Raw genomic sequence first — 25,178 nt, forward strand, 5'->3', positions numbered from 1 at the left:
CTAAAATGTAGCTTTTTGGCCATTAAGGAAAACGCTAAGTCTGGCGCAAACCCAACACCTCTCATCCCCCCGAGAACACCATCCAGCAAAATCATGGGATGGTGAAACTGGTCAGATTTGAAGGAATGATGGATCGTGCTAAATACATGGAAATTCTTGAAGTAAACCTGTTTCAGTCTTCCAGAGATTTGAGACTGGGACAGAGGTTCACCTTCCAGCAGGACAATGACCCTAAGCATACTGCTAAAGCAACACTCTAGTGGTTTAAGGGGAAACATTTAAATGTCTTGGAATGGCCTAGTCAAAGCCCAGACCTCAATCCAATTGAGAATCTGTGGTATGACTTAAAGATTGCTGAACACCAGTGGAACCCATCAAACTTGAAGGAGCTAGAGCAGTTTTGCCTTGAAAAATGGGCAAAAATCCCAGTGGCTAGATGTGCCAAGCTCATAGATACATACCAAGAGACTTGCAGTTGTAATTGCTGCAAAAGGTGGCACTACAACTTTGGGGGGTGAATAGTTATGCACACTCAAGTATTTTTTTTTTGTCTTATTGCTTGTTTGTTTCACAATAAAACATATTTTGCATCTTCAAAGTGGTAGGCATGTTACATAAATCAAATGATACAAACCCCACAAATAATCTATTTTAATTCCAGGTTGTAAGGCAAAAAAAAATTGGAAAAATGTCAAAGGGGGGTGAATACTTTCGTAAGCCACTGTATATAGTGTCTCAGTAAGAGTGGCGATCTCGGATAAGTTTAACCTTTAGATTATAATGAATAAGAGGGAAGACCTGAACCTAGATCAGCACTCCTGCTCTGAGACACTCTTTGAATACAGGCCCTGTACTGTATGTTATGTACTGTACTCTGTAATACTGAGAAGTGATGTAATATATGAACATAATTCTCTTGTGGGCGGGCAGGCAGGCAGAGTGTAAAGGCTACTGTGCTGGAGGTGGACTAGCTACTGGACATCTAAGTGGTGGAAGAGTGATGAGTTCATCTACACGAGTCAGTCATTTAATGTAAACAGATTTGGATGTGAATGCCGCTGCATCAATGACAGAATTTGCTGTATAGTACACTGTATTACTTATACAACTAATATACTGTAAGTACAGGACATGAGTAAAAACTAACGTGGGCATTGTTTAATGCGTTTCACAAGACAAAACATCCCAAGCATTCCAATGTACTTAGGCAGGTGGGCGTTACAAGTGGAATAAAAGGACAAACTATATTATTCACTGTTTTGCATATTATTTTCTTTTTAACATAACAGTTATCTTAATGTAAATAAAGGAACTTTTCAGAATAAACTTTTCTGAACTAGGCAAAGAAGGTAGATGGCCTCAGTTCCCAGACTTAACCCGGGGGTGTAATCTGCCCCAATGTCGGAGGTTAGTCTGAACTAAATGTTCAATCTTTCAGGGGGTCCTCTTTCTCTCTTGTAATGACAACGTATAGGTGAGTCGACAGTCGCATTGTCACTGAGTCAGAGTGGTGATGGTGTATGCCCAGACTGGGGTGCAACAGTACCCTGAAGTAGGCACTCTGGCTGGTTCAATTGAGTTTGGAGCACTTTTCAAATTTCTAGGTTGCTGCAGTGGATGTTCAGGTGATGGCTCGTAATCATGGTAGGTCTCCAGTAGCTGATCTTGGTTTGTCACTTGACATGAGTCATCTCTGAGGTTGGTTCCTGGCAACAGTTGATCCACGTGTCTCCTGCAGATTATGTTCTCCGGTGTGTGAACTGTGTAGGACACAGGGCCTGTTTGTGCGACCACTGTTGCTGGTAAGGCTGACCCCAATTAGTCGACTGGTCGATTGTTAGGCTGTTGGTCGACCGAGAATGTTTTAGTCAAGCAGAAACAAATATACACTACCGTTCAAAAGTTTGGGGTCACATCGAAATGTCCTTGTTTTTGAAAGAAAAGCTAATTTTTTGGGCCCATTATCAGCAACCATCACTCCTGTGTTCCAATGGCACGCTGTGTTAGCTAATCCAAGGTTAGAATTTTAAAAGGCTAATTGATCATTAGAAAACGCTTTTGCAATTATGTTAGCACAGCTGAAAACTACTGTACTGATTAAAGAAGCAATAAAACTGGCCTTCTTTAGACTAGTTCAGTATCTGCAGTATCAGTGAAGAGTGAAGAGGCGACTCCAGGATGATGGCCTTCTAGGCAGAGTTACAAAGAAAAAGCCATATCTCAGACTGGCCAATAAAAATAAAAGATTAAGATGGGCAAAAGAACAGACACTGGACAGAGGAAGATTAGAAAAAAATGTTACGGATAGATGAATCTAAGTTTGAGGTGTTCGGATCACAAAGAATAACATTTGTGAGACGCAGAAAAAATGAAAAGATGCTTAAGGTGTGCTTGACGCCATCTGTCAAGCATGGTGGAGGCAATGTGATGGCATGGGTGTGCTTTGGTGGTGGTAAAGTAGGAGATTTGTACAGGGTAAAAGGGATCTTGAAGGAGGAAGGCTATCACTCCATTTTGCAACCCCATGCCATGTGGACGGCGCTTAATTGGAGCCAATTTCCTCCTACAACAGGACAATGACCCAAAGCACAGCACCAAACTATGCAAGAACTATTTAGGGAAGAAGCAGTCAGCTGGTATTCTGTCTATAATGGAATGGAGTGGCCAGCAGTCAATGGATCTCTCAACCCTATTGAGCTGTTGTGGGAGCAGCTTGACCGTATGGTACGTAAAAAGTGCCCGTCAAGCCAATCCAACTTGTGGTAGGTGCTTCAGGAAGCATGGGGTGAAATTTCTTTCGATTATCTCAACAAATTGACAACTAGAATGCCAAAGGTCTGCAAGGATGTAATTGCTGCAAATGGAGGATTCTTTGACGTACAATTACTATTTAAATTAAAAATCTTCATAACCTTAGACGTCTTGACTATATTTCCTATTCATTTTGCAACTCATTTCATGTATGTTTTCATGGAAAACAAGGACATTTCGGAGTGACCCCAAACTTTTAAACGGTAGTATATATATTTGCACTCATCTCAGTGAACTAGTCCATTGGAGGCCTAGACTAAAAGTCAATTTATGCTTGATCCAAAAATGTGGTCCGAGGCTCCATATGGATGGTGTAACGCAATTGCGGAGCCTCCAGAGGCCAAATCGAGCTCCATACAGCATCACCATGCTCCTCCCAAATTTTGTAGGGCTCTGTATAGCTCCACATTGACATGATTGGTTGACGGTTTTCTACATCCTGTAAAAAACACAAACTCACTTCCTTGACAACAGCTCTGCACTGTTCCGCGAAGCGCAAGAAGTATGAATGCCCTGACTTCTGCTGAGGCCATATCACCGTAAATGCTGCATGGCCAATGCAGACGTCGGATTGACCATGCGATCAGATGCACAATGCACTTCTTTCTTCAGAATGCGCGCTCTCCCACCAATTTGTGCACATTTATTGTATCATAACTTTATTCTGTTAATTGTTTGCGCTCGATTTTTTGCATATATCAATTCCCCATTACATATTTCACCAGTAATTTCTAATCTCTGTCATTTCTGTTAATGCATACCATATTATTATTCCCGTTATCATTGTCGGAGTGGACACATTATTTGCAGAGTACACAACGTATGATACACTTGTGAGAAACACGTTTTGGTTAATTTCCTTCTATTTACGAGGTGTCAATTTAGTCATTGTCTTTTTGTTTGGAGAGCTCCTGTCAATGTTGAGTAAGGACGCACACGCATTTAAGTAGGGCGATAGGCTTCCTGGCCTGCGTGCAAATGTAGGCATATACAGTGGGGCAAAAAAGTATTTAGTCAGCCACAAATTGTGCAAGTTCTCCCACTTAAAAAGATGAGAGAGGCCTGTAATTTTCATCATAGGTACACTTCAACTATGACAGACAAAATGAGAAAAAAAAATCCAGAAAATCACATTGTAGGATTTTTAATGAATTTATTTGCAAATTACGGTGGAAAATAAGTATTTGGTCACCTACAAACAAGCAACATTTCTGGCTCTCACAGACCTGTAACTTCTTCTTTAAGAGGCTCCTCTGTCCTCCACTCGTTACCTGTATTAATGGCACCTGTTTGAACTTGTTATCAGTATAAAAGACACCTGTCCACAACCTCAAACAGTAACACTCCAAACTCCACTATGGCCAAGACCAAAGAGCTGTCAAAGGACACCAGAAACAAAATTGTAGACCTGCACCAGGCTGGGAAGACTGAATCTGCAATAGGTAAGCAGCTTGGTTTGAAGAAATCAACTGTGGGAGCAATTATTAGGAAATGGAAGACATACAAGACCACTGATAATCTCCCTCAATCTGGGCCTCCACGCAAGATCTCACCCCGTGGGGTCAAAATGATCACAAGAACGGTGAGCAAAAATCCCAGAACCACACGGGGGGACCTAGTGAATGACCTGCAGAGAGCTGGGACCAAAGTAACAAAGCCTACCTTCAGTAACACACTACGCCGCCAGGGACTGAAATCCTGCAGTGCCAGACGTGTCCCCCTGCTTAAGCCAGTACATGTCCAGGCCCGTCTGAAGTTTGCTAGAGAGCATTTGGATGATCCAGAAGAAGATTGGGAGAATGTCATATGGTCAGATGAAACCAAAATAGAACTTTATGGTAAAAACTCAACTCGTCGTGTTTGGAGGACAAAGAATGCTGAGTTGCATCCAAAGAACACCATACCTACTGTGAAGCATGGGGGTGGAAACATCATGCTTTGGGGCTGTTTTTCTGCAAAGGGACCAGGACGACTGATCCATGTAAAGGAAAGAATGAATGGGGCCATGTATCGTGAGATTTTGAGTGAAAACCTCCTTCCATCAGCAAGGGCATTGAAGATGAAACGTGGCTGGGTCTTTCAGCATGACAATGATCCCAAACACACCGCCCGGGCAACAAAGGAGTGGCTTCGTAAGAAGCATTTCAAGGTCCTGGAGTGGCCTAGCCAGTCTCCAGATCTCAACTCCATAGAAAATCTTTGGAGGGAGTTGAAAGTCCGTGTTTCCCAGCAACAGCCCCAAAACATCACTGCTCTAGAGGAGATCTGCATGGAGGAATGGGCCAAAATACCAGCAACAGTGTGTGAAAACCTTGTGAAGACTTACAGAAAACGTTTGACCTCTGTCATTGCCAACAAAGGGTATTTAACAAAGTATAGAGATAAACTTTTGTTATTGACCAAATACTTATTTTCCACCATAATTTGCAAATAGATTCATTAAAAATCCTACAATGTGATTTTCTGGAATTTTTTCTCTCATTTTGTTGTCATAGTTGAAGTGTACCTATGATGACAATTACAGGCCTCTCTCATCTTTTTAAGTGGGAGAACTTGCACAATTGGTGGCTGACTAAATACTTTTTTGCCCCACTGTAAATGTGCCCATTTGGGGATCTGATAGTATTTCTGATTGGCTTAACACACTACCACTAATGACCTGTGGAGCTTCTCAATGTAATTTTTTCTTCACCTCAAATAGCAAGCAAACAAAGTCTGTTTTTACATCCATTGAGAATTACAATAGTTCCTCAATGTATTTGAAAAACCTTTCTAGCTCTCTCCGTTTCGATAATCAGTGTGAAAGTGAAAAATGTCATGCTCTGTTCGAGTGGAAACGTCATAAAATAAGCCTACCTGATTACTTATCAGTGCTTGGACTGAAATAAGTTCCGGTACTCATTTTGAGTGCTGGTACTGTTTATATTTAGGTGCAGGAGCTCCACAATATGTTAGCTTATATTCTATAAAAAGGAACAGGACCTCAAGCAGCAGAACATTTTAGGTGCCGGTCCTCAACCCCGGTGGGCTCCTGCCAAGTCAAGCACTGCTTCTTATCCCTTGCGCAAATAGCCTACAACTGTGCCCGTCCCAAGCTCCTTGGCACGGGAAACTCTGAGGGCCCAGAATATTTTATACGCAAGCTTCAAGCAGGACCCAAGTTAATAGTTAATGTTTCAAGTTCCTTGCAGATCTTCTACACTACACATGACCTATGTGATTTATAGGATATTTCTTTTTAAAATCAGGATATTTTCTACCTGCAGGCTGCAATGTTTTTATTTGTTGGCTTTATGTAGGCTATTTTTACATAGTTGGCAATGGGAGTTACTTTTTAGGTTTGTATCATTTTCATTTAGATATAATTTAGATTAACCACATGACAATGATTTAGATATGAAGTTATTATAAATTAAAACAAACTGATTCACGAAAACCAAAACTGGCACACAGATAGGTAGAAATGGTAAGATAAATTGGCATTCCACATTCGTGTAGCCTATTACCGGCAACTTCAGGAGAGTAATGGCAGAATCTGCGGGAGCCAGCAGGAGCAGGAGGAGAATAGTTGGGTCAGGTTAAGTTTCATTTCTGGTTATCTAGATCTCTGGCGCACTCGAGGCATTTGTTTCATGAAACCGTAAGCTTAAAGCATCAGACAAGCACAATGTATATCGTTGATTTTATTAAAAAACACATAGGGTGTGTCTATATGGAAAAATTACGCGGGTGCCAATTTGTTGTAGCATGGGGGGTGTTTCTGTAGGTCAACAGGAAGGTGTTTAGGCGTCTATTGAGGGCCCCGTTCTCTTGTGATGTTTTTAAAGCTTGCTCCTTTTGTCTGGACAAAACTTTCATCTCTTCATCACTGCAACGTCGGGCCATTTGCTGTGTGCGTCGACTACAACTAAGAACATATTATCCTCCAGTGGGCCTGCATAGTCTATGTGGACTCGCTGCCAAGGCTCCTCTGAGAAGTCCCATAGCTGAGGCATGTTCCTCATCTTTTGACATGCAGAACGTGACTTGGCCTTGTCTTTGATAGCAGCGTCCAAACCTGGCCACCAAAAGTATCTGTGTGCAATCTCCTTCATTCGCACCATGCCACAGTGCCCTGAATGGAGTTCAAGCACCTGCCTTCTCAGAGCAGCGGTATGATGACTCGAAAGCCCCATAGCAAACATCCAGACTGAACTGTGAGCTCATTTCTCCTCACCAGGTAAGGCTTTAGGCTGTCCGACAGCTCTCCTCCTTTCCCACGAGTGACAATGTACACAACCTCAGACATCACTGGATCAGTGTGGGTGAACTTTTTCACTTGGACAGATGTAACTGGGGTGTGCGTCACTTCCTTGAAGTAGAAGATTTCAGCCTGGGAGTGCTCAGTGTGTGTGACAGGTAAGCGAAGCCTTGAGAGGCCGTCTGCTGATATCGTACTGGTGAGCAAATAACAGTAATGCCCATCGCTGCATGCGGCTGGCTGCGAGCAACGGAATGCCGGTGTGAGGACCAAATATGGAGATATGGGGTCTATGGTCCGCCAGCAGTGTGAATCGTCGGCTAAACGGACACTGATTACATTTCTTAACTCCAAACACGATGGCGAGTGCTTCAAGCTCCATCTGTGCATAATTGCTCTCGGCTTTATTTAAGGTCCATGATGCGAAAGCTCCCGTTCTGTGAGGATGGAGCTTCGGCGACGGCCTTCACCTTTGATGGCACTTTGTGGAGCGCTGAACTGTCGATGACGTGGCCCAGGTACTCAACAGAAGGTCAGAAAAACGTGCATTTATCCTTCCGGACCCTCAGACCATACTCCTCCAGCCTCTGTAGTGTAGCGTCCAGGTTTCTCAGGTGCTCATGCTCGTCTTTGCCTGGTGATGAGTAGATCAAGGTAACATTGGACCCCGGTGAGCCCGCTCAGTATCTGGTCCTTAGCTCTCTGAAACAAGGCCAGAGCTGAGATGATTCCAAAAGGAAGCCTCCGGTACCTGTCCTGTACAGTCCTTTGTGAGTCACTATGGTCTACAGTTCTTGTGACTCTTAACCCACATGCATCTGTAGATAGACCTTTCTTACTGAATTTCTGTCCTCCAGGTAAACCAGAAAAGAGGTACTCAATGAGGGGTAGTGGTTATTTTTCAGCAGTCAAGTCAAATTTTATTGGTCACATACACATGGTTAGCAGATGTTAATGCAAGTGTAGCGAAATGCTTGTGCTTCTAGTTCCAACCAGGCAGTAATATCTAACAAGTAATCTAACAATTTCTCAACAACTACCTTATACACACAAGTGTAAAGGAATGAATAAGAATACGTACATATAAATATATGGATGAGCGATGGCCCGACGGCAGAAGCAAGATGCAGTAGATGGTATACAGTACAGTATATACATATGAGATGAGTAATGTAGGGTATGTAAACAATATATAAAGTGGCATTGTTTAAAGTGATACATTTATTACATCCAAATTTTAATTATTACATGGCTAGAGATTTGAGTCAGTATGTTGGTAGCAGCTACTCAATGTTAGTGATGGCTGTTTAACTTCTTTGGGACTGGGGGGCAGTATTGAGTAGCTTGGATAAAAAGGTGCCCAGAGTACACTGCCTGCTACTCAGGCCTAGAATATGCATATAATTAGTTGATTTGGATAGAAAACACTCTGACGTTTCTAAAACTGTTTGAATGATGTCTGTGAGTTTAACAGAACTCATATGGCAGACAAAAACGTGAGAAAAAATCTAATTCTACTGTGAAGGAGGGGGGAATGAGAGCTGTTAAAGTCAGGGGTCTGGCAGAGTGTCATGAGCTCAGTCTCGCGCACTCCCGTGAGAGTTACCTGCGTTCCATTGCATTTCTACAGACAAAGGAATTCTCCGGTTGAAACATTATTGAAGATTTATGATAAAAACATCCTAAAGATTGATTCCATACTTCGTTTGACATGTTTCTACGAACTGTAATATGACTTTGTCTGAACTTTCGCTTTTCGCGCCTCCTGAGTTTGGATTTGTGTACTAAACGTGTGAACAAAAAGGAGGTATTTGGACATAAATGATGGACTTTATCGAACAAAACAAACATTTATTGTGGAACTGGGATTCCTGGGAGTGCATTCTGATGAAGATCAAAGGTAAGTGAATATTTATAATGCTATTTCTGACTTCTGTTGACTCCACAACATGGCGGGTATCTGTATGGCTTGTTTTTGTGTCTGAGCGCCGTCTCAGATTATTGCATGGTGTGCTTTTTCCGAAAAAAAATGTTTTCATTCTGACACAGCGGTTGCATTAAAGAGAAGTTTATCTATAATTCCATGCACAACACTTGTATCTTTTAGCAATGTTTATTATGAGTATTTCTGTAAATTGATGTGGCTCTCTGCAAAATCACCGGATGTTTTGGAAGCAAAACATTACTGAACATAGCGCGCCAATGTAAACTGAGATTTTTGGATATAATTATGAACTTTATCGAACAAAACATACATGGATTGTGTAACATGAAGTCCTATGAGTGTCATCTGATGAAGATCATCAAAGGTTAGTGATTAATTTTATCTCTATTTCTGCTTTTTGTGACTCCTCTCTTTAGCTGGAAAAATGGCTGTGTTTTTCTGTGACTAGGTGCTGACCTAACAATCGTTTGGTGTGCTTTCGTCGTAAAGCCTTTTTGAACACTGTGGCTGGATTTAGAACAAGTTTAACTTTAAAATGGTATTGAGGAATTTTAATTATGGGATTTCTGTTGTTTTGAATTTGGCGCCCTGCAATTTCACTGGCTGTTGGCGAGGTGGGATGCTACCGTCCCGAATGTCCCAGAGAGGTTAACAGTCTGATGGCCTTGAGATGGAAGCTGTTTTTTAGTCTCTCGGTCCCAGCTTTGATGCACCTGTACTTGATGATCTTTTTGGCCTTCCTGTGACATCGGATGGTGTAGGTGTCCCCGGTGACGTGCTGTGCAGACCTCACTACCCTCTGGAGAACCTTACGGTTGTGGGCAGAGCAGTTGACGTACCAGGTGGTGATACAGCCCGACAGGATGCTCTCAATTGTGCATCTGTAAAAGTTTGAGTGTTTTTGGTGACAAGCCAAATTTCTTCAGCCTCCTGAGGTTCAAATCAAAACACATTTTATGTCACATACACATGGTTAGCAGATGTTAATGCGAGTGTACCGAAATGCTTGTGCTTCTAGTTCTGACAATGCAGTAAACACCAACGAGTAATCTAACCTAATCTAAACAATTCCACAACTACTACCTTATTCTTTATCCCTTTACACTTGTGTGTATATGTACATAAAGATATATGAATAAGTGATGGTACAATACGGCACAGGCAAGATGCAGTAGATGGTATCGAGTACAGTATATACATATGAGATGAGTAATGTAGGGTATGTAAACATAAGTGGCATAGTTTAAAGTGGCTAGTGATACATGTATTACATAAAGATGGCAAGATGCAGTAGATGAGAGTAGAGTATAAACATATACATTATATTAAGTGGCATTGTTTAAAGTGGCTAGTGATACATTTTTGATCAATTCCCATCAATTTCCATTATTAAAGTGAGCTGGAGTTGAGTCAGTATGTTGGCAGCAGCCACTCAATGTTAGTGGTGGCTGTTTAACAGTATGATGGCCTTGAAATAGAAGCTGTTTTTCAGTCTCTCGGTCCCTGCTTTGATGCACCTGTACTGACCTCGCCTTCTGGATGATAGCGGGGTGAACAGGCAGTGGCTCGGGTGGTTGTTGTCCTTGATGATCTTTTTGGCCTTCCTGTGACATCGGGTGGTGTAGGTGTCTTAGAGGACAGGTAGTTTGCCCCCAGTGATGCGTTGTGCAGACCTCACTACCCTCTGGAGAGCCTTACGGTTGTGGGCGGAGCAGTTGCCGTACCAGGCGGTGATACAGCTCGACAGGATGCTCTCGATTGTGCATCTGTAGAAGTTTGTGAGTGCTTTTGGTGACAAGCCGAATTTCTTCAGCCTCCTGAGGTTGAAGAGGCGCTGCTGCGCCTTCTTCACAACGCTGTCTGTGTGGGTGGACCAATTCAGTTTGTCCATGATGTGTACGCCGAGGAACTTAAAACTTACTACCCTCTCCACTACTGTCCCGTTGATGTGGATAGGGGGGTGCTCCCTCTGCTGTTTCCTGAGGTCCACAATCATCTCCTTTGTTTTGTTGACGTTGAGTGTGAGGTTATTTTCCTGATACCACACTCCTAGGGCCCTCACCTCCTCCTTGTAGGCCGTCTCGTCATTGTTGGTAATCAAGCCTACCACTGTAGTGTCGTCCGCATACTTGATGATTGAGTTGGGGGCGTGCATGGCCACACAGTCGTGGGTGAACAGGGAGTACACTAGAGGGCTCAGAACGCACCCTTGTCGGGTCCCAGTGTTGAGGATCAGCGGGGTGGAGATGTTACCTACCCTCACCACCTGGGGACGGCCCGTCAGGAAGTCCAGTACCCGGTAGCACAGGGCGGGGTCGAGACCCAGGGTCTCGAGCTTGATGACGAGTTTGGAGGGTACTATGGTGTTAAATGCTGAACTGTAGTCGATGAACAGCATTCTCGCATAGGTATTCCTCTTGTCCAGATGGGTTAGGGCAGTGTGCAGTGTGGTTGCGATTGCGTCGTCTGTGGACCTATTGGGGCGGTAAGCAAATTGGAGTGGGTGAAACAGCCTGACAGGATGCTCTCGATAGTGCATCTGTAAAAGTTTGTCAGGGTTTTGGGTGACAAGCTAAATTCCTTCAGCCTCCTGATGTTGAAGAAGCGCTATTGCGCCTTCACCACACTGTGTGGGTGAACCATTTCAATATGTCTGTGATGTGTACGCCGAGGAACTTAAAACTTTCAACCTTGTTCACTGCTGTCCCTTCGATGTGGATAGGGGGCGCTCCCTCTGCTGTTTCCTGAAGTCCACAATCATCTTCTTTGATTTGTTGAGGTTGTTTTCCTGACACCACATCCCGAGTGCCCTCAACACCTCCCTGTAGGCTGTCTTGCTGTTGTTGGTAATCAAGCCCATTACTGTTGTGTCGTCTGAAAATTTGATGATTGAGTTGGTGTGCGTGGCCACGCAGTCGTGTGTGAACAGGGAGTACAGGAGAGGGTTGAGAACGCAGCCCTGTGGGGCCCCAGTGTTGAGCGTCAGCGAAGTGGAGATGTTGATTCCTACCTTCCCCACCTGGGGGCGGCCCGTCAAAATCCAGGACCCAATTGCACAGGCCGGGGTTGAGACCCAGGGAATCCAGCTTGATGAGCTTGGAAGGTACTATGGTGTTGAATGCTGAGGTATAGTCAATAAACAGCATTCTTACATAGGTATTCCTCTTGTCCAGGTGGGATAGGGCAGTGTGATGGCGATTGCATCGTCTGTGGACCTATTGGGGCAGTAAACAAACTGAAGTGGGTCTAAGGTGGCCTGTAAGGTGGAGTTGATATGACCCTTGACTGGTCTCTCAAGGCACTTCATGATGATAGAAGTGAGTGTAGTCATTTAGTTCAGTCATCTTTGCCTTCTTGGGTACAGGAACAATGGTGGCAATCTTGACGCATGTGGGGACAACACACTGGGATAGGGAGCGATTGAATATGTCCAAAACACACCAGCCAACTGGTCTACACGCGCTGAGGAAGCGGCTAAGGATGCCATCTGGGCTAGCAGCCTAACACGTTTAAATCTTCAACTCACGTCAGCCACGGAATTAGCTTTAGTCTGAATTGCTTCGCTGCGCATGCCACACACTAACCTATCACGTAGTGTCACTCAGTGCCCAAATTCACAGTGTTCAGATAACTGTTTAAATATAGCCACAAACTGAGATTGAATTCCCTTTCCTCTTGATTTCTCTTATGAAACCTGAATCTCTCTGCAATGGTCTGGGAGAGTTTTAAGGTAGCCACAATATCATATGATTTATCACCAGTTTTTTTAGGCGTAAGTAGGCCGCGCAGTAGATTTAATGTTTTTCCTCCCATAACAGTCAAATGTTGGCACAATTACTTCTGCTTTAATTCCATTTGCCAACACAAAGTACTCAAAACTTTGTAAGAACTCCATTGTTCCACAGATTCCTTAAACGTTCTAATATATCCAACCAGTGCTGACATTTCAGTTTATTATTTTTCTTTCACACTTTTTAGACGTTCCCTTACTCCCAGACCCCTTTTTTCCACTCACAGTAATTCCACTTTCTCCCTCTCGAGGCTCTCGTTGCTGTGACATCGGAAGCTAGCTAGCGTCACTTGACTGGCTAGCTCTACATTTTCTTTGTGTCTTTCTACAGCGAGAAAACGAATTAACCTGTTGAGGCTAGGGGGTGCTGTTGTCACTATTTATGGAAATCGTGTAATTTTTGAAACGGCTTCCTACTAAATTCTTGATCGTACAATATGCATATTATTATTATTATTGGATAGAAAACAGTCTCTAGTTTCTATAGCCGTTGAAATTTTGTCTCTGAGTGGAACAGAACTCATTCTACAGCAATTTCCCTGACATGGAGTCAGATTTCACACATTTTGGCCCCTGATCTGGAGTCAGTTAAAAGGCCACTGTTATTGCTATGAGTATACAGACACTGCTTACGTCTTCCCCTGGATGCCTTTACGTGATGACGATTTGAATGGTATCGATTGCGCAATCACAACCCCTATAAAACACACGTGTAGGTAGGAACTCTTTTCCAGGTGCGTCAGGCGCGCGGAGGACACCGACCTACTCTTTTTCCAAGCATCAGTTATATTTCTCCGGTCATATTTCTACTCGTTATAGGAGTTAAAAACATCATAAGGTAGTTAATTTAAACCGTTTTATAGCAATTTATATCCGTTTAGTGCGATTTTGGGACATTTATTTCTGAGACACTGTGAATCTCTGGGCACGGTTCCAATTCATGCCGAACGCAATGGGCATTTCTATATGGCAAGAGGACAGCTTTCGACCAAAAGACGATTAGACCCAAGAAAGGATTCTTTGCCCAAGATTCTGATGGAAGAACAGCTCAAAGTAGGAACAATTTATTATGATAAATCGTGCTTCTGTCGAGAAATGTTAATCGCTTATGACGCCATCTTGCTAGACGTAGCTTCGCTTGGCGCAAACTGTATTGAAAAGTAAGGATAATAAAAAAAAATTAAATCAGCGATTGTATTAAGAATTAAATTGTCTATCAATCGCTGTCCACCCTATATTTTTTAGTCACGTTTATGAGTATTTATGTATACGACTAGATCACTGTCTAATATGGCGCACGACATTGTCTGACCAGCTGGGCAACTTTTATCATTGTCTAACCATGATTTTGGTGGGTAAATATGCACATTTTCGAACAAACTGTATATGTATGTTGTAATGTGATGTTACAGGAGTGTCATCTGAAGAATTCTGAGAAGGTTAGCGAAAAAATTAATATATTTTGGCGATGTTTATGTTATCGCTCTCTTTGGCTAGAATCAATGCTCTGGTAACGTTTGCATATGTGGTATGCTAATATAACGATTTATTGTGTTTTCGCTGTAAGACACTTAGAAAATCTGAAATATTGTCTGTATTCACAGGATCTGTGTCTTTCGATTAGTGTATGCTGTGTATTTTTACGAAATGTTTGATGATTAGTAATTAGGTAAACACGTTGCTCTATATATTTATTCTAGTCCATTTGTGACGGTGGGTGCAATTGTAAACTATGACATCTACCTGAAATATGCACATTTTTCTAACAAAACCTATCCTATACCATAAATATGTTATCAGACTGTCATCTGATGAGTTTTTTTCTTGGTTAGTGGCTATCAATATCTTAGTTTAGCCGAATTGGTGATAGCTACTGGTGTTGGTGGACAAATAAAAGATGGTGTCTTATGCTAACGAGTTTAGCTAATAGATTTATATCTTTACATATTGTGTCTTCCCTGTAAAACATTTTAAAAATCGGACATGTTGGCTGGATTCACACGATCTGTGTCTTTCATTAGCTGTATTGGACTTTAATGTGTGAAAGTTAAATATTTAAAAAAATATTTATTTTTTTGAATTTCGCGGCTCTGCCTTTTCAGTGGAATGTGTGGGGGGGGGGGGTGTGCCGCTAGCGGCACCCCAGTCCTAGACAGGTTAAACTGACTTTTTGCCAAAAATAATGAATGCAAATGTGAGAACATTTCTTCCTTGTTGCCAGTTTTGTTGTATAGCACACTGTATTACTTATATAGCTAACATAAGGACAGGTCACTACAGTAGAAACTATAGTGGGCATTGTTTAATCCATTTCATAGGACAAAACATTCCACGCATTCCTAAGTACGTAAGCAGGGGAGCGTCACAGGTGCCCTAAAGGAACAAACTAGAATATCAATACGCAACAATTGTTTTATGCTTTTACATTTAGGCTAACATGAAGATAAAAGCTGGAGCATGTGTCAAGGATATTGTACATGTCAGTCTTATTCTAATGCATACACATGTGTGTATAATATATATATGTGCATAATATATATATATGTGTGTGTGGGAGAGAGTAGACTTGTGTAGCTGGGTTGATGTGTAGGCGGGTTTGTAAGTGTATGTTGGCTGTTGTGTAAGCGGGTGTGTGTGGGTTGCATCCTTCTGTGGATGGATTTCTGAGTGTAAGAGCTGTTCTTGTGTAGGAGGATGTGTGTGTTGCCTGCTCTTATGCAATCACATTTTTGTGAATGTGTGTGTGTGTGTGTGTGTGTGTGTGTGTGTGTGTGTGTGTGTGTGTGTGTGTGTGTGTGTGTGTGTGTGTGTGTGTGTGTAAACGTGTGTATCCAGGCTGTTACCGAGTAGGTAGACTTGCTGGTGATCTCTAGCAGCTTGTGTTTGGCCCTCCTTTCAGAGTCCCTGGCTTCCTGCAAGTCCTGCTTCAGCTGGTCAGCCTCCATTGCCCTGAAAGGAGGCAGGGAGGGAGAGAAAGAAAGAGGGGGAGAGAGGGGGTCAGCGAGGCTGAAATAAATAGACAATTTGTATAGAGGCATAGCATGTACACTTTTTTTACCATGTAATTACAATTTCTTCATTAAATACAGAGTAAATAGAATGTGTGTATGTTAGTAATGCACGGGTTGAATCATAACTCGCAGTACCCGTGGGACGGATGGGTTTAGGGTCATGAAATACTTTGTGGGTGAAGGGCGGGTGGGTTGAATAAAGAGAATCTAATTCATTTTTTTAATCCATAAATCATTCTTGTGCAATTTATACCTATAGGCTACATTGAGGTTCTTTCATTATTTTAAGGCTAGGTCTATGCTTCAGGGCCTAACTTTACCTGCACCAAATATCCTACACAACAATCACTTTTGAGAACAGGCAGAAAGTTCAAGTCGATCCACTGAGGCAAAAAGGGCAACGTCAGAGTTTCATTTTAATGAGAGAAAAGCTGCGAAATGGAGTTAAAAATAAAGAGAATGGAGAGAGAATTTGGTGAAGTGGACAAGGAGGATGATAGCAGTGTTGTGTAATTTGTGAGATGCTATACACATTTGACAGTCACAAGACGGGGACTTCAAAATAGGCCTATTTGTAATGACGATGCAGGGATTAAGGAAGCAGGTCCAGATGGTGAGTTTAATAATGACGAACATAGAGAGTTACATGAAAACAGAACTAATACTGCCTGATGACTGAGGATTGTGAGGGCTATATGAATGGAGAGTAATCAGGGTGGTGATGAAGCCCAGGTGTGCTTAACGATGGGGAGCAGGTGTGAGCAACGATTGCCAGGTATGCAATGTGGGTTGCCAGGACCGGTGGTTAGTAGACTGGCGACATCAAGCCCCGGAGGGAGCAGGAGTAGGCGTGACACCTATTACACGTCAAGGGAACAGTAGCATACTGTTCAGATGGGTTAAATGGAAACTGAAATCTGGAAACCAACTGTAGGTCGATAAACTCTGTCTTTGTCGTGTAGAGTAGGCCAGAAGGCTAAACTGAAAAATAGAACCGCTATCAAATTAAAACGATTGCAGATGGGTATTTCTTTACATAGTGATTCCAGAAGAAAAAAACAGTACTGCCACCAAAGGTATACATTATGGGACAGCTTAAAAACAATGCTGCCCCATCAACAGCTCAATCAAAATGGTCCCCCCTTTGAACTGAGAGGCTACTTTTGTAGAGGAAGCCCCTCCCATCAGAACATACCAAACATTTTAATTAATTAAGCAATTACCAACATCCAAGCCTACATTTTTTCACTCAGCTAAACAAATCATGAACTATATACATTGCACCTTTGAAATCTATTTATCATGATACAATATAACACATTTACAAAATCCCATCACTACTGACACGGTGTCTTCCAATACGCCCATTCCCATAAACGAGCCATTCGGGACAGGCACTACAAAGCCAACCCGATTGCCATAGCTCTGGTCCTTATCCCAGTATAACTGGAAGCTACAGAGACGGAGAGAGAGGAACAGAAACAAACAGCGTGCTCATCATATCATTGATAAGTACAAAAAACATTGCTTAAATAAAACATGAAAGCTTGTCTGTATATTGTTTATACTATAACAAACTGTTACTGGAGTTAAGAATAAAGTGTGTAATGTATGTACTAAGATGGAAGTTAACTTCGCTGTGTCGACCCACATTTTGCACAGAAAATCTTTCCCATATTTTTTGTTGTTGGGTTATTGCATTTTCTCCCCGGTCCCTAAATGTCTTTGCACTGCGAAAGGAGAGCTGACAGAACTTTATCAATGTATGCTTCAATCTAGTTAACATTTTGATAATTTATTACCTTCCGGTGAGCAACTTCTAGGGCAACATACACTGAGTGTACAAAACATTAAGAATGCATTCTTAATATTGAGTTGCACTCCCCTTATTCCCTAAGAATAGCCTCAATTTGTCAGGGCATGGACTCCACAAGGTCTCAAAAGCATTCCATAAGAATGCTGGCCCATGTTGACTCCAATGCTTCCCACAGTTGTGTCACATTGGCTAGATGTCCTTTGGGTGGTGGACCATTCTTGATACACAAGGGAAGCTGTTGTGTGAATACCCGGCAGCGTTGCGGTTCTTGACACAAACCGCTGCGCCTGGCACCTACTACCATAGCCCGTTCAAAGTCACTTAAATCTTTTGTCTTGCCCACTCATACTCAATGGCACACAATCCATTTCTCAATTGTATCAAAACTTAAAAATCCTTCTTTAATCTCCTTCATCTACATTGTTAGAAGTGGATTTAACAGGTGAAATCAATAAGAGACCATAGCTTCCACCTGGTCAGTCTCATGGAAAGAGCAGGTGTTCTTAATGTTTTGTACACTAGGTGTACAATGACAGAAGAGAAGCTGCATTTATCTAATTATAGACAAGTTAACTAACAGTCTACCAAAATGATAAGCAGGAACATATCTAAATTAGGAAAAAAAATAAAAAATAATTTCATCACATACAGTATAGTCGGGCGGTTACGGATGGGTTATTAGCAATTGTGGGAGGGTGTGGGTGAACAAACATCTGGCCCACGCACCAATAGCGTGCATGTGTCCAGGGGCAGAACTTCAATGGGTGCGCCGCACCTTTGGTAGCCAATGCAAAGGGCCCCCAAAAAACTTGTCATATCACTTTAAAAAAATGGTCACAAGCAGAATAGAGGGTGCGGTATTACAACAAAAAAAGCAATACTATGTAAATCAGGTAGCGATTGCCCATACTGAATAAGATTTTACACAGGAGGGAGGCCCCTAGCTATGCCTTGCACCCATGAGAGTGAAAGCTAAGCTCCGCCCTGCACGTGACCAGCTGCATCACAACAAAAACACTCAAATTTAAACTTAAACTCCACAACAAAGTCTAGCTAAACTTTAAACTGTTTTACCATTGAGCACCACATTGAAAGCATGTGTTCAACTTTGTTTTTCTTTTCATTTTCTTGGGATCCAATTAGATAATGACTAATAAACGGTCGGGACGATATTTATGGCCGAATTATCCTATCGGCCTTTGAGTATTGGCGCAGCTAATCTCCCCTTTATAGTACCAGTACACTTGCCTCGTGGGAAACTCCTGCAAGCCAGAGCAACTCATTGCTAGTTAGCTTGTCCTTGAGGAACCTCTGGGCTGCTTGCCCAGCTACCCACTCATGCTGAATATTAATGTAGCACACTTTAATAATGCCCCATGGAATGTAGAAAGTATTAATTAATTTACTGTTAGGCAGTGTTGTACTCGAGTCCAGTCTCAAGACCACATATTGAGTGTCTCGGTCTTGTGTGTCGGATACATTTGTACTCGATCTTGACTCCGTCTCGGACAGTGAGGACTAGGTCATTTTTTTCCTGAGACCAGCGGAGTAAAAATCTCAATCAGCTTTATTAAAACATTATCTTAACAGCCTTTATATCTATTAGACACGTTAGTGCAGTGGCGAACCTTTAGGCCTTCAGTGTGTGACATGTTCTTGATTCTGAAGACAGCAACTAATACCACCGCACTCATGTAGGAGTGCACTTTTGGTAAAACGCAAAGGACCAGTGGTGTAGTTGAGGCTATACGCAAATATAAGCCGTATATACGCACTTTTTCCCCCAGTGGTTTTGAGAGAAAATCTGAAAAATCTATAGGATGTTTTTTAAAATAGGAAAACACTGAAATCCTTCACTGGGCGGGCCGTTTGGGAACCTTTTGTCAATTTGAGTATACCCACTTCTCCAGGCACCACTACATATGGACAATGGAAAGACAGCAGTCACACACATGATGATAAAGGACAAGCAGTCCATAAACTCTGACATAATAAGCCAGTAGCTCCCAATCGTAATACAAAAACAACCATTACAAAAAACATTTCTGAAATATGAACACAGAAATACTATACATTTTGAACTCTTTGACTAAATTGATTGATTTGACTAAATTGCAAGCACAGTCTTGAATTGGACTCATTTTTCTGGTCACGGACCCCTTGTCTTCACTCGGACTCGATTTGCTCTGGTCTTGAATCAGTCTCGCTTTAGGTGATCTCGAACACAACACAGGCAAAACAATGTCCATACAGGCTGCAGCACTTCACAAAGCAACATACCGGTAGCTTGCTTGCTAATGAGCTAGATTAACAAAATTCAGCATTCATAAAGCTAGCTTTGCTAGTTATGACGCTAACATCAGTTCACTGCCCTAAAACTGATAGCTAATAATGCTGATTATCCATGACTTTCCCTTGCTGAGCCAAAATGCCTGTCTACAAGATTAACAAGTGGTGTCTTTTCTCTTTAAAAGAAAACTAAGTCACTTCTGTGAGTGTTGATCAGTAGACCTAACATGGTCCCAAATTAAAAGGAACACCGATTGTTTGTCATCTGTAGCCCCATAGACTGAAATAAGCCAAAACGACCTCAATAACTCACTGCATGCACACAGTCCTATTGAATATGAATTCACCTGTATTGTGAGTAGGCCTATGCCATCTTGATTTACCCAGTTTATCATGAGATTTACCATTATGTTGTTACATTGTTAAAAACAAAGTCAAATTGGTTGTATTATTGATTTGTTAATGCATACATGGCTGTCTCTGGAAAAATGTACCATCAAAATGTTTACATTTAATTATATTTATTATTCCATAAAATATCTGCCATTGGCCCCCTTGTCCCCAAAAATCAGTACCTGCCCTTAAAAACCCATATTGGTCGTTCTCTACATCCAATGCACATCTTGTTGTGCTATTTTTCACCCAAAGAAAATAAATTGAAGTTAAGCAACATTTTACTTTACAATTTTGTAATTTAGCAGACTATCCAGAGTAGTGAGTGCATACATTTTCTTACTGGTCCCCCGCGGGAATCGAACCCACAACTCTGGCGTTGCAAGGGCCATTCTCTACCAACTGAGGCACACGGGACCATCCATTCGACTCACCTCCTCTCTGACTCATCAGCCATCTTGAGGGCCATCATCTCCGCCTCCAGCATCTTCTGTTCCATCATTCTCCTCTCCTCCTCTGAGCGGATGGCTGTCACCTTGATCCGCTGCATTTCGGCCTCGGCCTCACTAGCCTTCTGGGACAGCAGCTTCGCTTCCTCCTCAGCTATCTGGGCCTTCTCAGCCAGGAGATCTGCTGTCTCCTCAGAACGAAGCTAGAGAGGGGGACAGAAACAGACATAACATGTTCATAGAAGTTAATAAACATTCATAAAGCAGTTTAGCCTCCTCCTCAGCTGGTCTGCTGTCTCCCCACTATGCAGCTACATAGAGGGATGGAAAGAGACAGGGCCTTCATAAGCAGTTCACAAACATTCATAAAGCAGCTACGTGGGCCTGCTGTCTCATCTGAAAGCAGTAAGAGGGGGGTAGGGTAAGAGAGTAAGACACACAAATCATTAACCACATATTGTGCCTTAGCAGAACGATTACAAAAACTAAATGATTTTGATTAACAATCTTTAAGCATCAGGACCCAAAATCCCTGGGTAAACCATCCCTCTTCCAAGTGAAAAATCTATTTATATATGAGATGTGTCTGGGTCTAGGAACACCCCACTGGGTTTAAAAAAAGGAACACCCCACTGTTCTTACCAGAGCGTCATTGGCCATGTGGGCTTCATCCTGTAGCTGTATCAGTCTCCTTTCCAGATCGTCCCTGGCTCTCTCTGCTACCTCTCTCAGGTGCTTCTCCCTCTCTAACCGCTGCCTCTCCACCTAGACACAGACAGAGAGCGTGGCGGGGGCGTGAGCAGGTTACAGGTTTGACCGAGAGGGACATAGTCAGGATCACAAAGAGACAGAGGACAAAGGTAATGATGAACAAGGGGGACAAGAGCTGCAGCTGTAAGGGCAGAAAGAGGAGCACAGAGACCATAGAGGTGGTAAACCACCATGTCTCTTCCAACGACTCAGCCTCCATTGCTCATACCCGTTTCCTGGCCCTCTCCTCTCGGGCCTGGGCCTTCATCTGTTGCACCTCTAGAGAGTCCACCCTCCTCCTCCGCATGAACAGGTCATGGTTCCCCATGCACAGCTGCAGGATCTAGAGAGGAAGAATTAGGTGAGTTTAAGTACACTTAAAGGTCCAATGCAGCTATGTTCATCTCAATATCAAATCATTTCTGGGTAATAACAAAGTACCTTACTGTGATTGTTTTTAATAAAATTGTTTTTAAAAAAATGCTTCTTAGCAAAAAGCAATTTCTCAAGCAAGAGAGGGGCAAGAGTGGGGAGGGGAAAACTGAAAACTGGCTGTTATAGGCAGAGAGGTTTGGAACTCTTTCGTATTGGTCTATTAACTAATTTGAGGTCACCAGGCAGGCCAAAGCTCCATCTCAACAAAACAGGCTGATATTTCAGGTGGTCTTTTCAAACAGTTCTTACACTAAAAGGGCAGTATCAACATTTTCAGAATTTCATAGTATTATTCCAACCCTTACAGTGTGGAAATATAAACTGAGCGTACAAAGCATTATGAACACCTTCCTAATATTGAGTTGCACCCTGCCTTTTGCCCTCAGAACAGCCTCAATTCATCGGGGCATGAACTCTTCAAGGTGTCATAAGCGGTTAACAGGGATACTGGCCCATATTGACTCCAACGCCTCCCACAAGTTGGCTGGATATCAAGTTGGCTGGATATCCTTTGGGTGGTGGATCATTCTTGATACACACAGGAAACTGTTGAGCGTGAAACTCAGTAGCGTTGCAGTTCTTGACACGAACCAGAGCACCTCACACCTACTACCATACCCTGTTCAAAGGCAATTAAATATTTTGGCTTGCCCAATCACCCTCAATGGCACAAATACACAATCCATGTCTCAAGGCTTAAAAATCCTCCCCTTCATCTACACTGATTGAAGTGGATTTAACATGTGACATTAATAAGGGATAGACTGACCAGGTGAATCCAGGTGAAAGCTATGTCATGGAAAGAGTTTTGTACATCCAGTGTATGAAAGACAGGAAATCAAGTTTCAAAATCAAGCACTGGGCCTTTAAAAGCAAGAATCTAGCTCTCACATAATAGTCAACAACAAAAAAAAGCATGTTTAATTTTCATCACTGTACTCACCAACTTGTTAACCCTCAACTTGGAGGAGTTGAACTTGAACACGTCTGTTTTCTTGTCCAGAGGCTTTATGGCGAACTTGATCAGAAAGACGACAATACACATTAAAACCTCAAAGTAAGAGGTTACACAAACTGTAAAAACAGACTTGTTCGATTCAGGGTTGGGGTCAATTCCATTTAAATTCAGTCAACTCAGAAAGTAAACCGCATTAAATTTGAATTTCTGTTTAATTCCTGAGTTGAATGGATTGAAATGGAACTGACCCCAATCCTGGTCCAATTTCAGAGGCTGTAGGAGTAACGATCCAGTACCTCTCTGTCGCTGTAGGAGATGTTGCGAATCTCATTCCAAGGGAAGGAACATTTGGGGGTTAACTTGTTGTCTGGATCGTAGATATGTAGACCCAAGGCATCCACTCCCAGCAGGAGATCTGTTCCCTTCTTGTTCTGGGATAAATAAAAGAACAGAGTGACGAATGAAGAAAGCGAGGATGAAACAAAGAAAGTTAACCACACACTCTATTTTTATGTATCCTTTTATTTAACTAGGCAAGTCAGTTAAGAATAAATTATTATTTACAATGACCCTAATGAAGAACATTTAATTCCATGTTATTTCTTTAACCAGGATAGTCCAAATGAGTGACTTAGTAACACTTTCCACTATTTTCCAGGAAGTCTTGGGTGGTGAATGAGAAGAGGAAACAAAGCCCTCAGTAGCTGTGAGATTACCAGACTTCTCTAGTGTGTTTGTCTTTCTGACAGACAATTCATTACTCTCCTTTACGCTAATAAATACCAGCTGCGATACAAAGTAGTGCTCTTTGTTGACTGCTCTACTTTCTTTGTTGACTGTTCTACACTCGTGTCTATCTGTCCGACAGGCAGTAGTGGCAGTGGCACAACCTGGTAACCACAGGAGGCTGGTGGCACCTTCATTGGGGAGAAAGAGCTTGTGGTAATGACTGGAGCAGAACGATATCAAATCATTCCAATCGCTCCGTTCCAGCTATTATTATGAGCTGACCCCTCAGGAGACTCCACTGCTGGCAACTCAATTAATTATAGAGCTGGGTAATATGGGAAAAAATCCATATTGCAATAAATTGATGTTATAACGATAAATAGAATGATGCGTTTTAGGGCTGACCCCAATTAGTCGACTGGTCGATTGTTTGGTCGTTAGTCTGTTGGTCGACCGAGTTTGTGTTACTGCTCGACACTATGTGTGTGTATTTATTTGTGCCCATCTCAGTGAACTAATCCATTGTGGAGGCCTAGACTAAAAGCCGATTTATGCTTGATCTGAAAATGCGGCTCCATATAGAGGGTGTGACACAATTTCAGAGCCTCGAGAAGCCAAATTGAACTCCGTACCGCATCGCCACGAGCCTCCCAAATTTTGTAACAACTCTGTATAGCTCCGCATTGACATGATTGGTTGACGGTAGAAACACAAACTCACTTCCTTGACAACAGATCTGCACTGCTCAACGAAGCGCAATAAGTATGAATGCCCTGACTTCTGCTGAGGTCATATCACCATAAATGCTGCATGGCCAATGCAGACGTCGGATTGACCATGCGCTCAGATGCACAATGTCCTTCTTTCTCCAGAATGCGCTATCTCCCGCCAATTTGTGCACATTCATTGTTTCATAACTTCATTGTGTTAATTGGGTTTGATTGTTAGTGTATATCAATTCCCAGTAGTACATTTACCGTTAATTCCTAATCTACATTGTTTGTTACTATGGTTACGGTCATTTCTGTTTATGCATTCAATATTATTCCAGACTTCCCGTTATCATTGTCAGAGTGGACACATTGTTTGCAGAGTGCACAACCTATGCTAAACTTCGGAGAAACAAGCTTATTTCATTCCATTTATGCTGCTCGATCAACCTATTTTTCCAACTTAATTGAGGAGAATAAGAACAATCCCAAATGTATTTTTGATACTGTTGCAAAGCTAGCAAAAAAGCAGCATTCCCAAGGACTCTCGGGTGGCGCAGTACTAGCTGTGGGTTCGAGCCCAGGCTCTGTCGCAGCCGGCCGCGACCGGGAGGTTCATGGGGCGACGCACAATTGGCCTAGCGTCGTCCGTGTTAGGGAGGGTTTGGCCGGTAGGGATATCCTTGTCTCATCGTGCACTAGCGACTCCTGTGGCGAACCGGGCGCAGTGCGCGCTGACCAGGTCGCTATGTGTACGGTGTTTCCTCTGACATATTGGTGCGACTGGCTTCCGGGTTGGATGCACGCTGTGTTAACTTCTCTAGGATAGGGGGCAGCATTTTCACATTTGGA

General features: G+C 42.5%; 1 protein-coding gene across 5 annotated transcripts in view; it reads right to left on the minus strand.

The window, feature by feature from the left end:
* nf2a (NF2, moesin-ezrin-radixin like (MERLIN) tumor suppressor a) overlaps positions 1–25,178 on the minus strand; it is a 64,250-nt gene that overhangs the window by 13,166 nt on the left and 25,906 nt on the right. For 4 of the 5 annotated variants that reach the window (XM_055920347.1, XM_055920346.1, XM_055920348.1 and 1 more), the window contains exons 8-13: positions 23,184–23,318; positions 22,873–22,947; positions 21,724–21,837; positions 21,387–21,509; positions 20,730–20,947; positions 15,630–15,735 (exon numbers count right to left, since the gene is read on the minus strand). In XM_055920347.1, coding sequence (XP_055776322.1) covers positions 15,630–15,735; positions 20,730–20,947; positions 21,387–21,509; positions 21,724–21,837; positions 22,873–22,947; positions 23,184–23,318 — 771 coding nt within the window. Of the gene's footprint in view, positions 1–7,945; positions 9,878–15,629; positions 15,736–20,729; positions 20,948–21,386; positions 21,510–21,723; positions 21,838–22,872; positions 22,948–23,183; positions 23,319–25,178 lie in introns of those variants that run through there. The other variant, XM_055920350.1, reaches the window with a different exon arrangement.

Source organism: Salvelinus fontinalis, chromosome 4 (assembly GCF_029448725.1).
Source record: "Salvelinus fontinalis isolate EN_2023a chromosome 4, ASM2944872v1, whole genome shotgun sequence".
NCBI lineage: Eukaryota > Metazoa > Chordata > Actinopteri > Salmoniformes > Salmonidae > Salvelinus > Salvelinus fontinalis.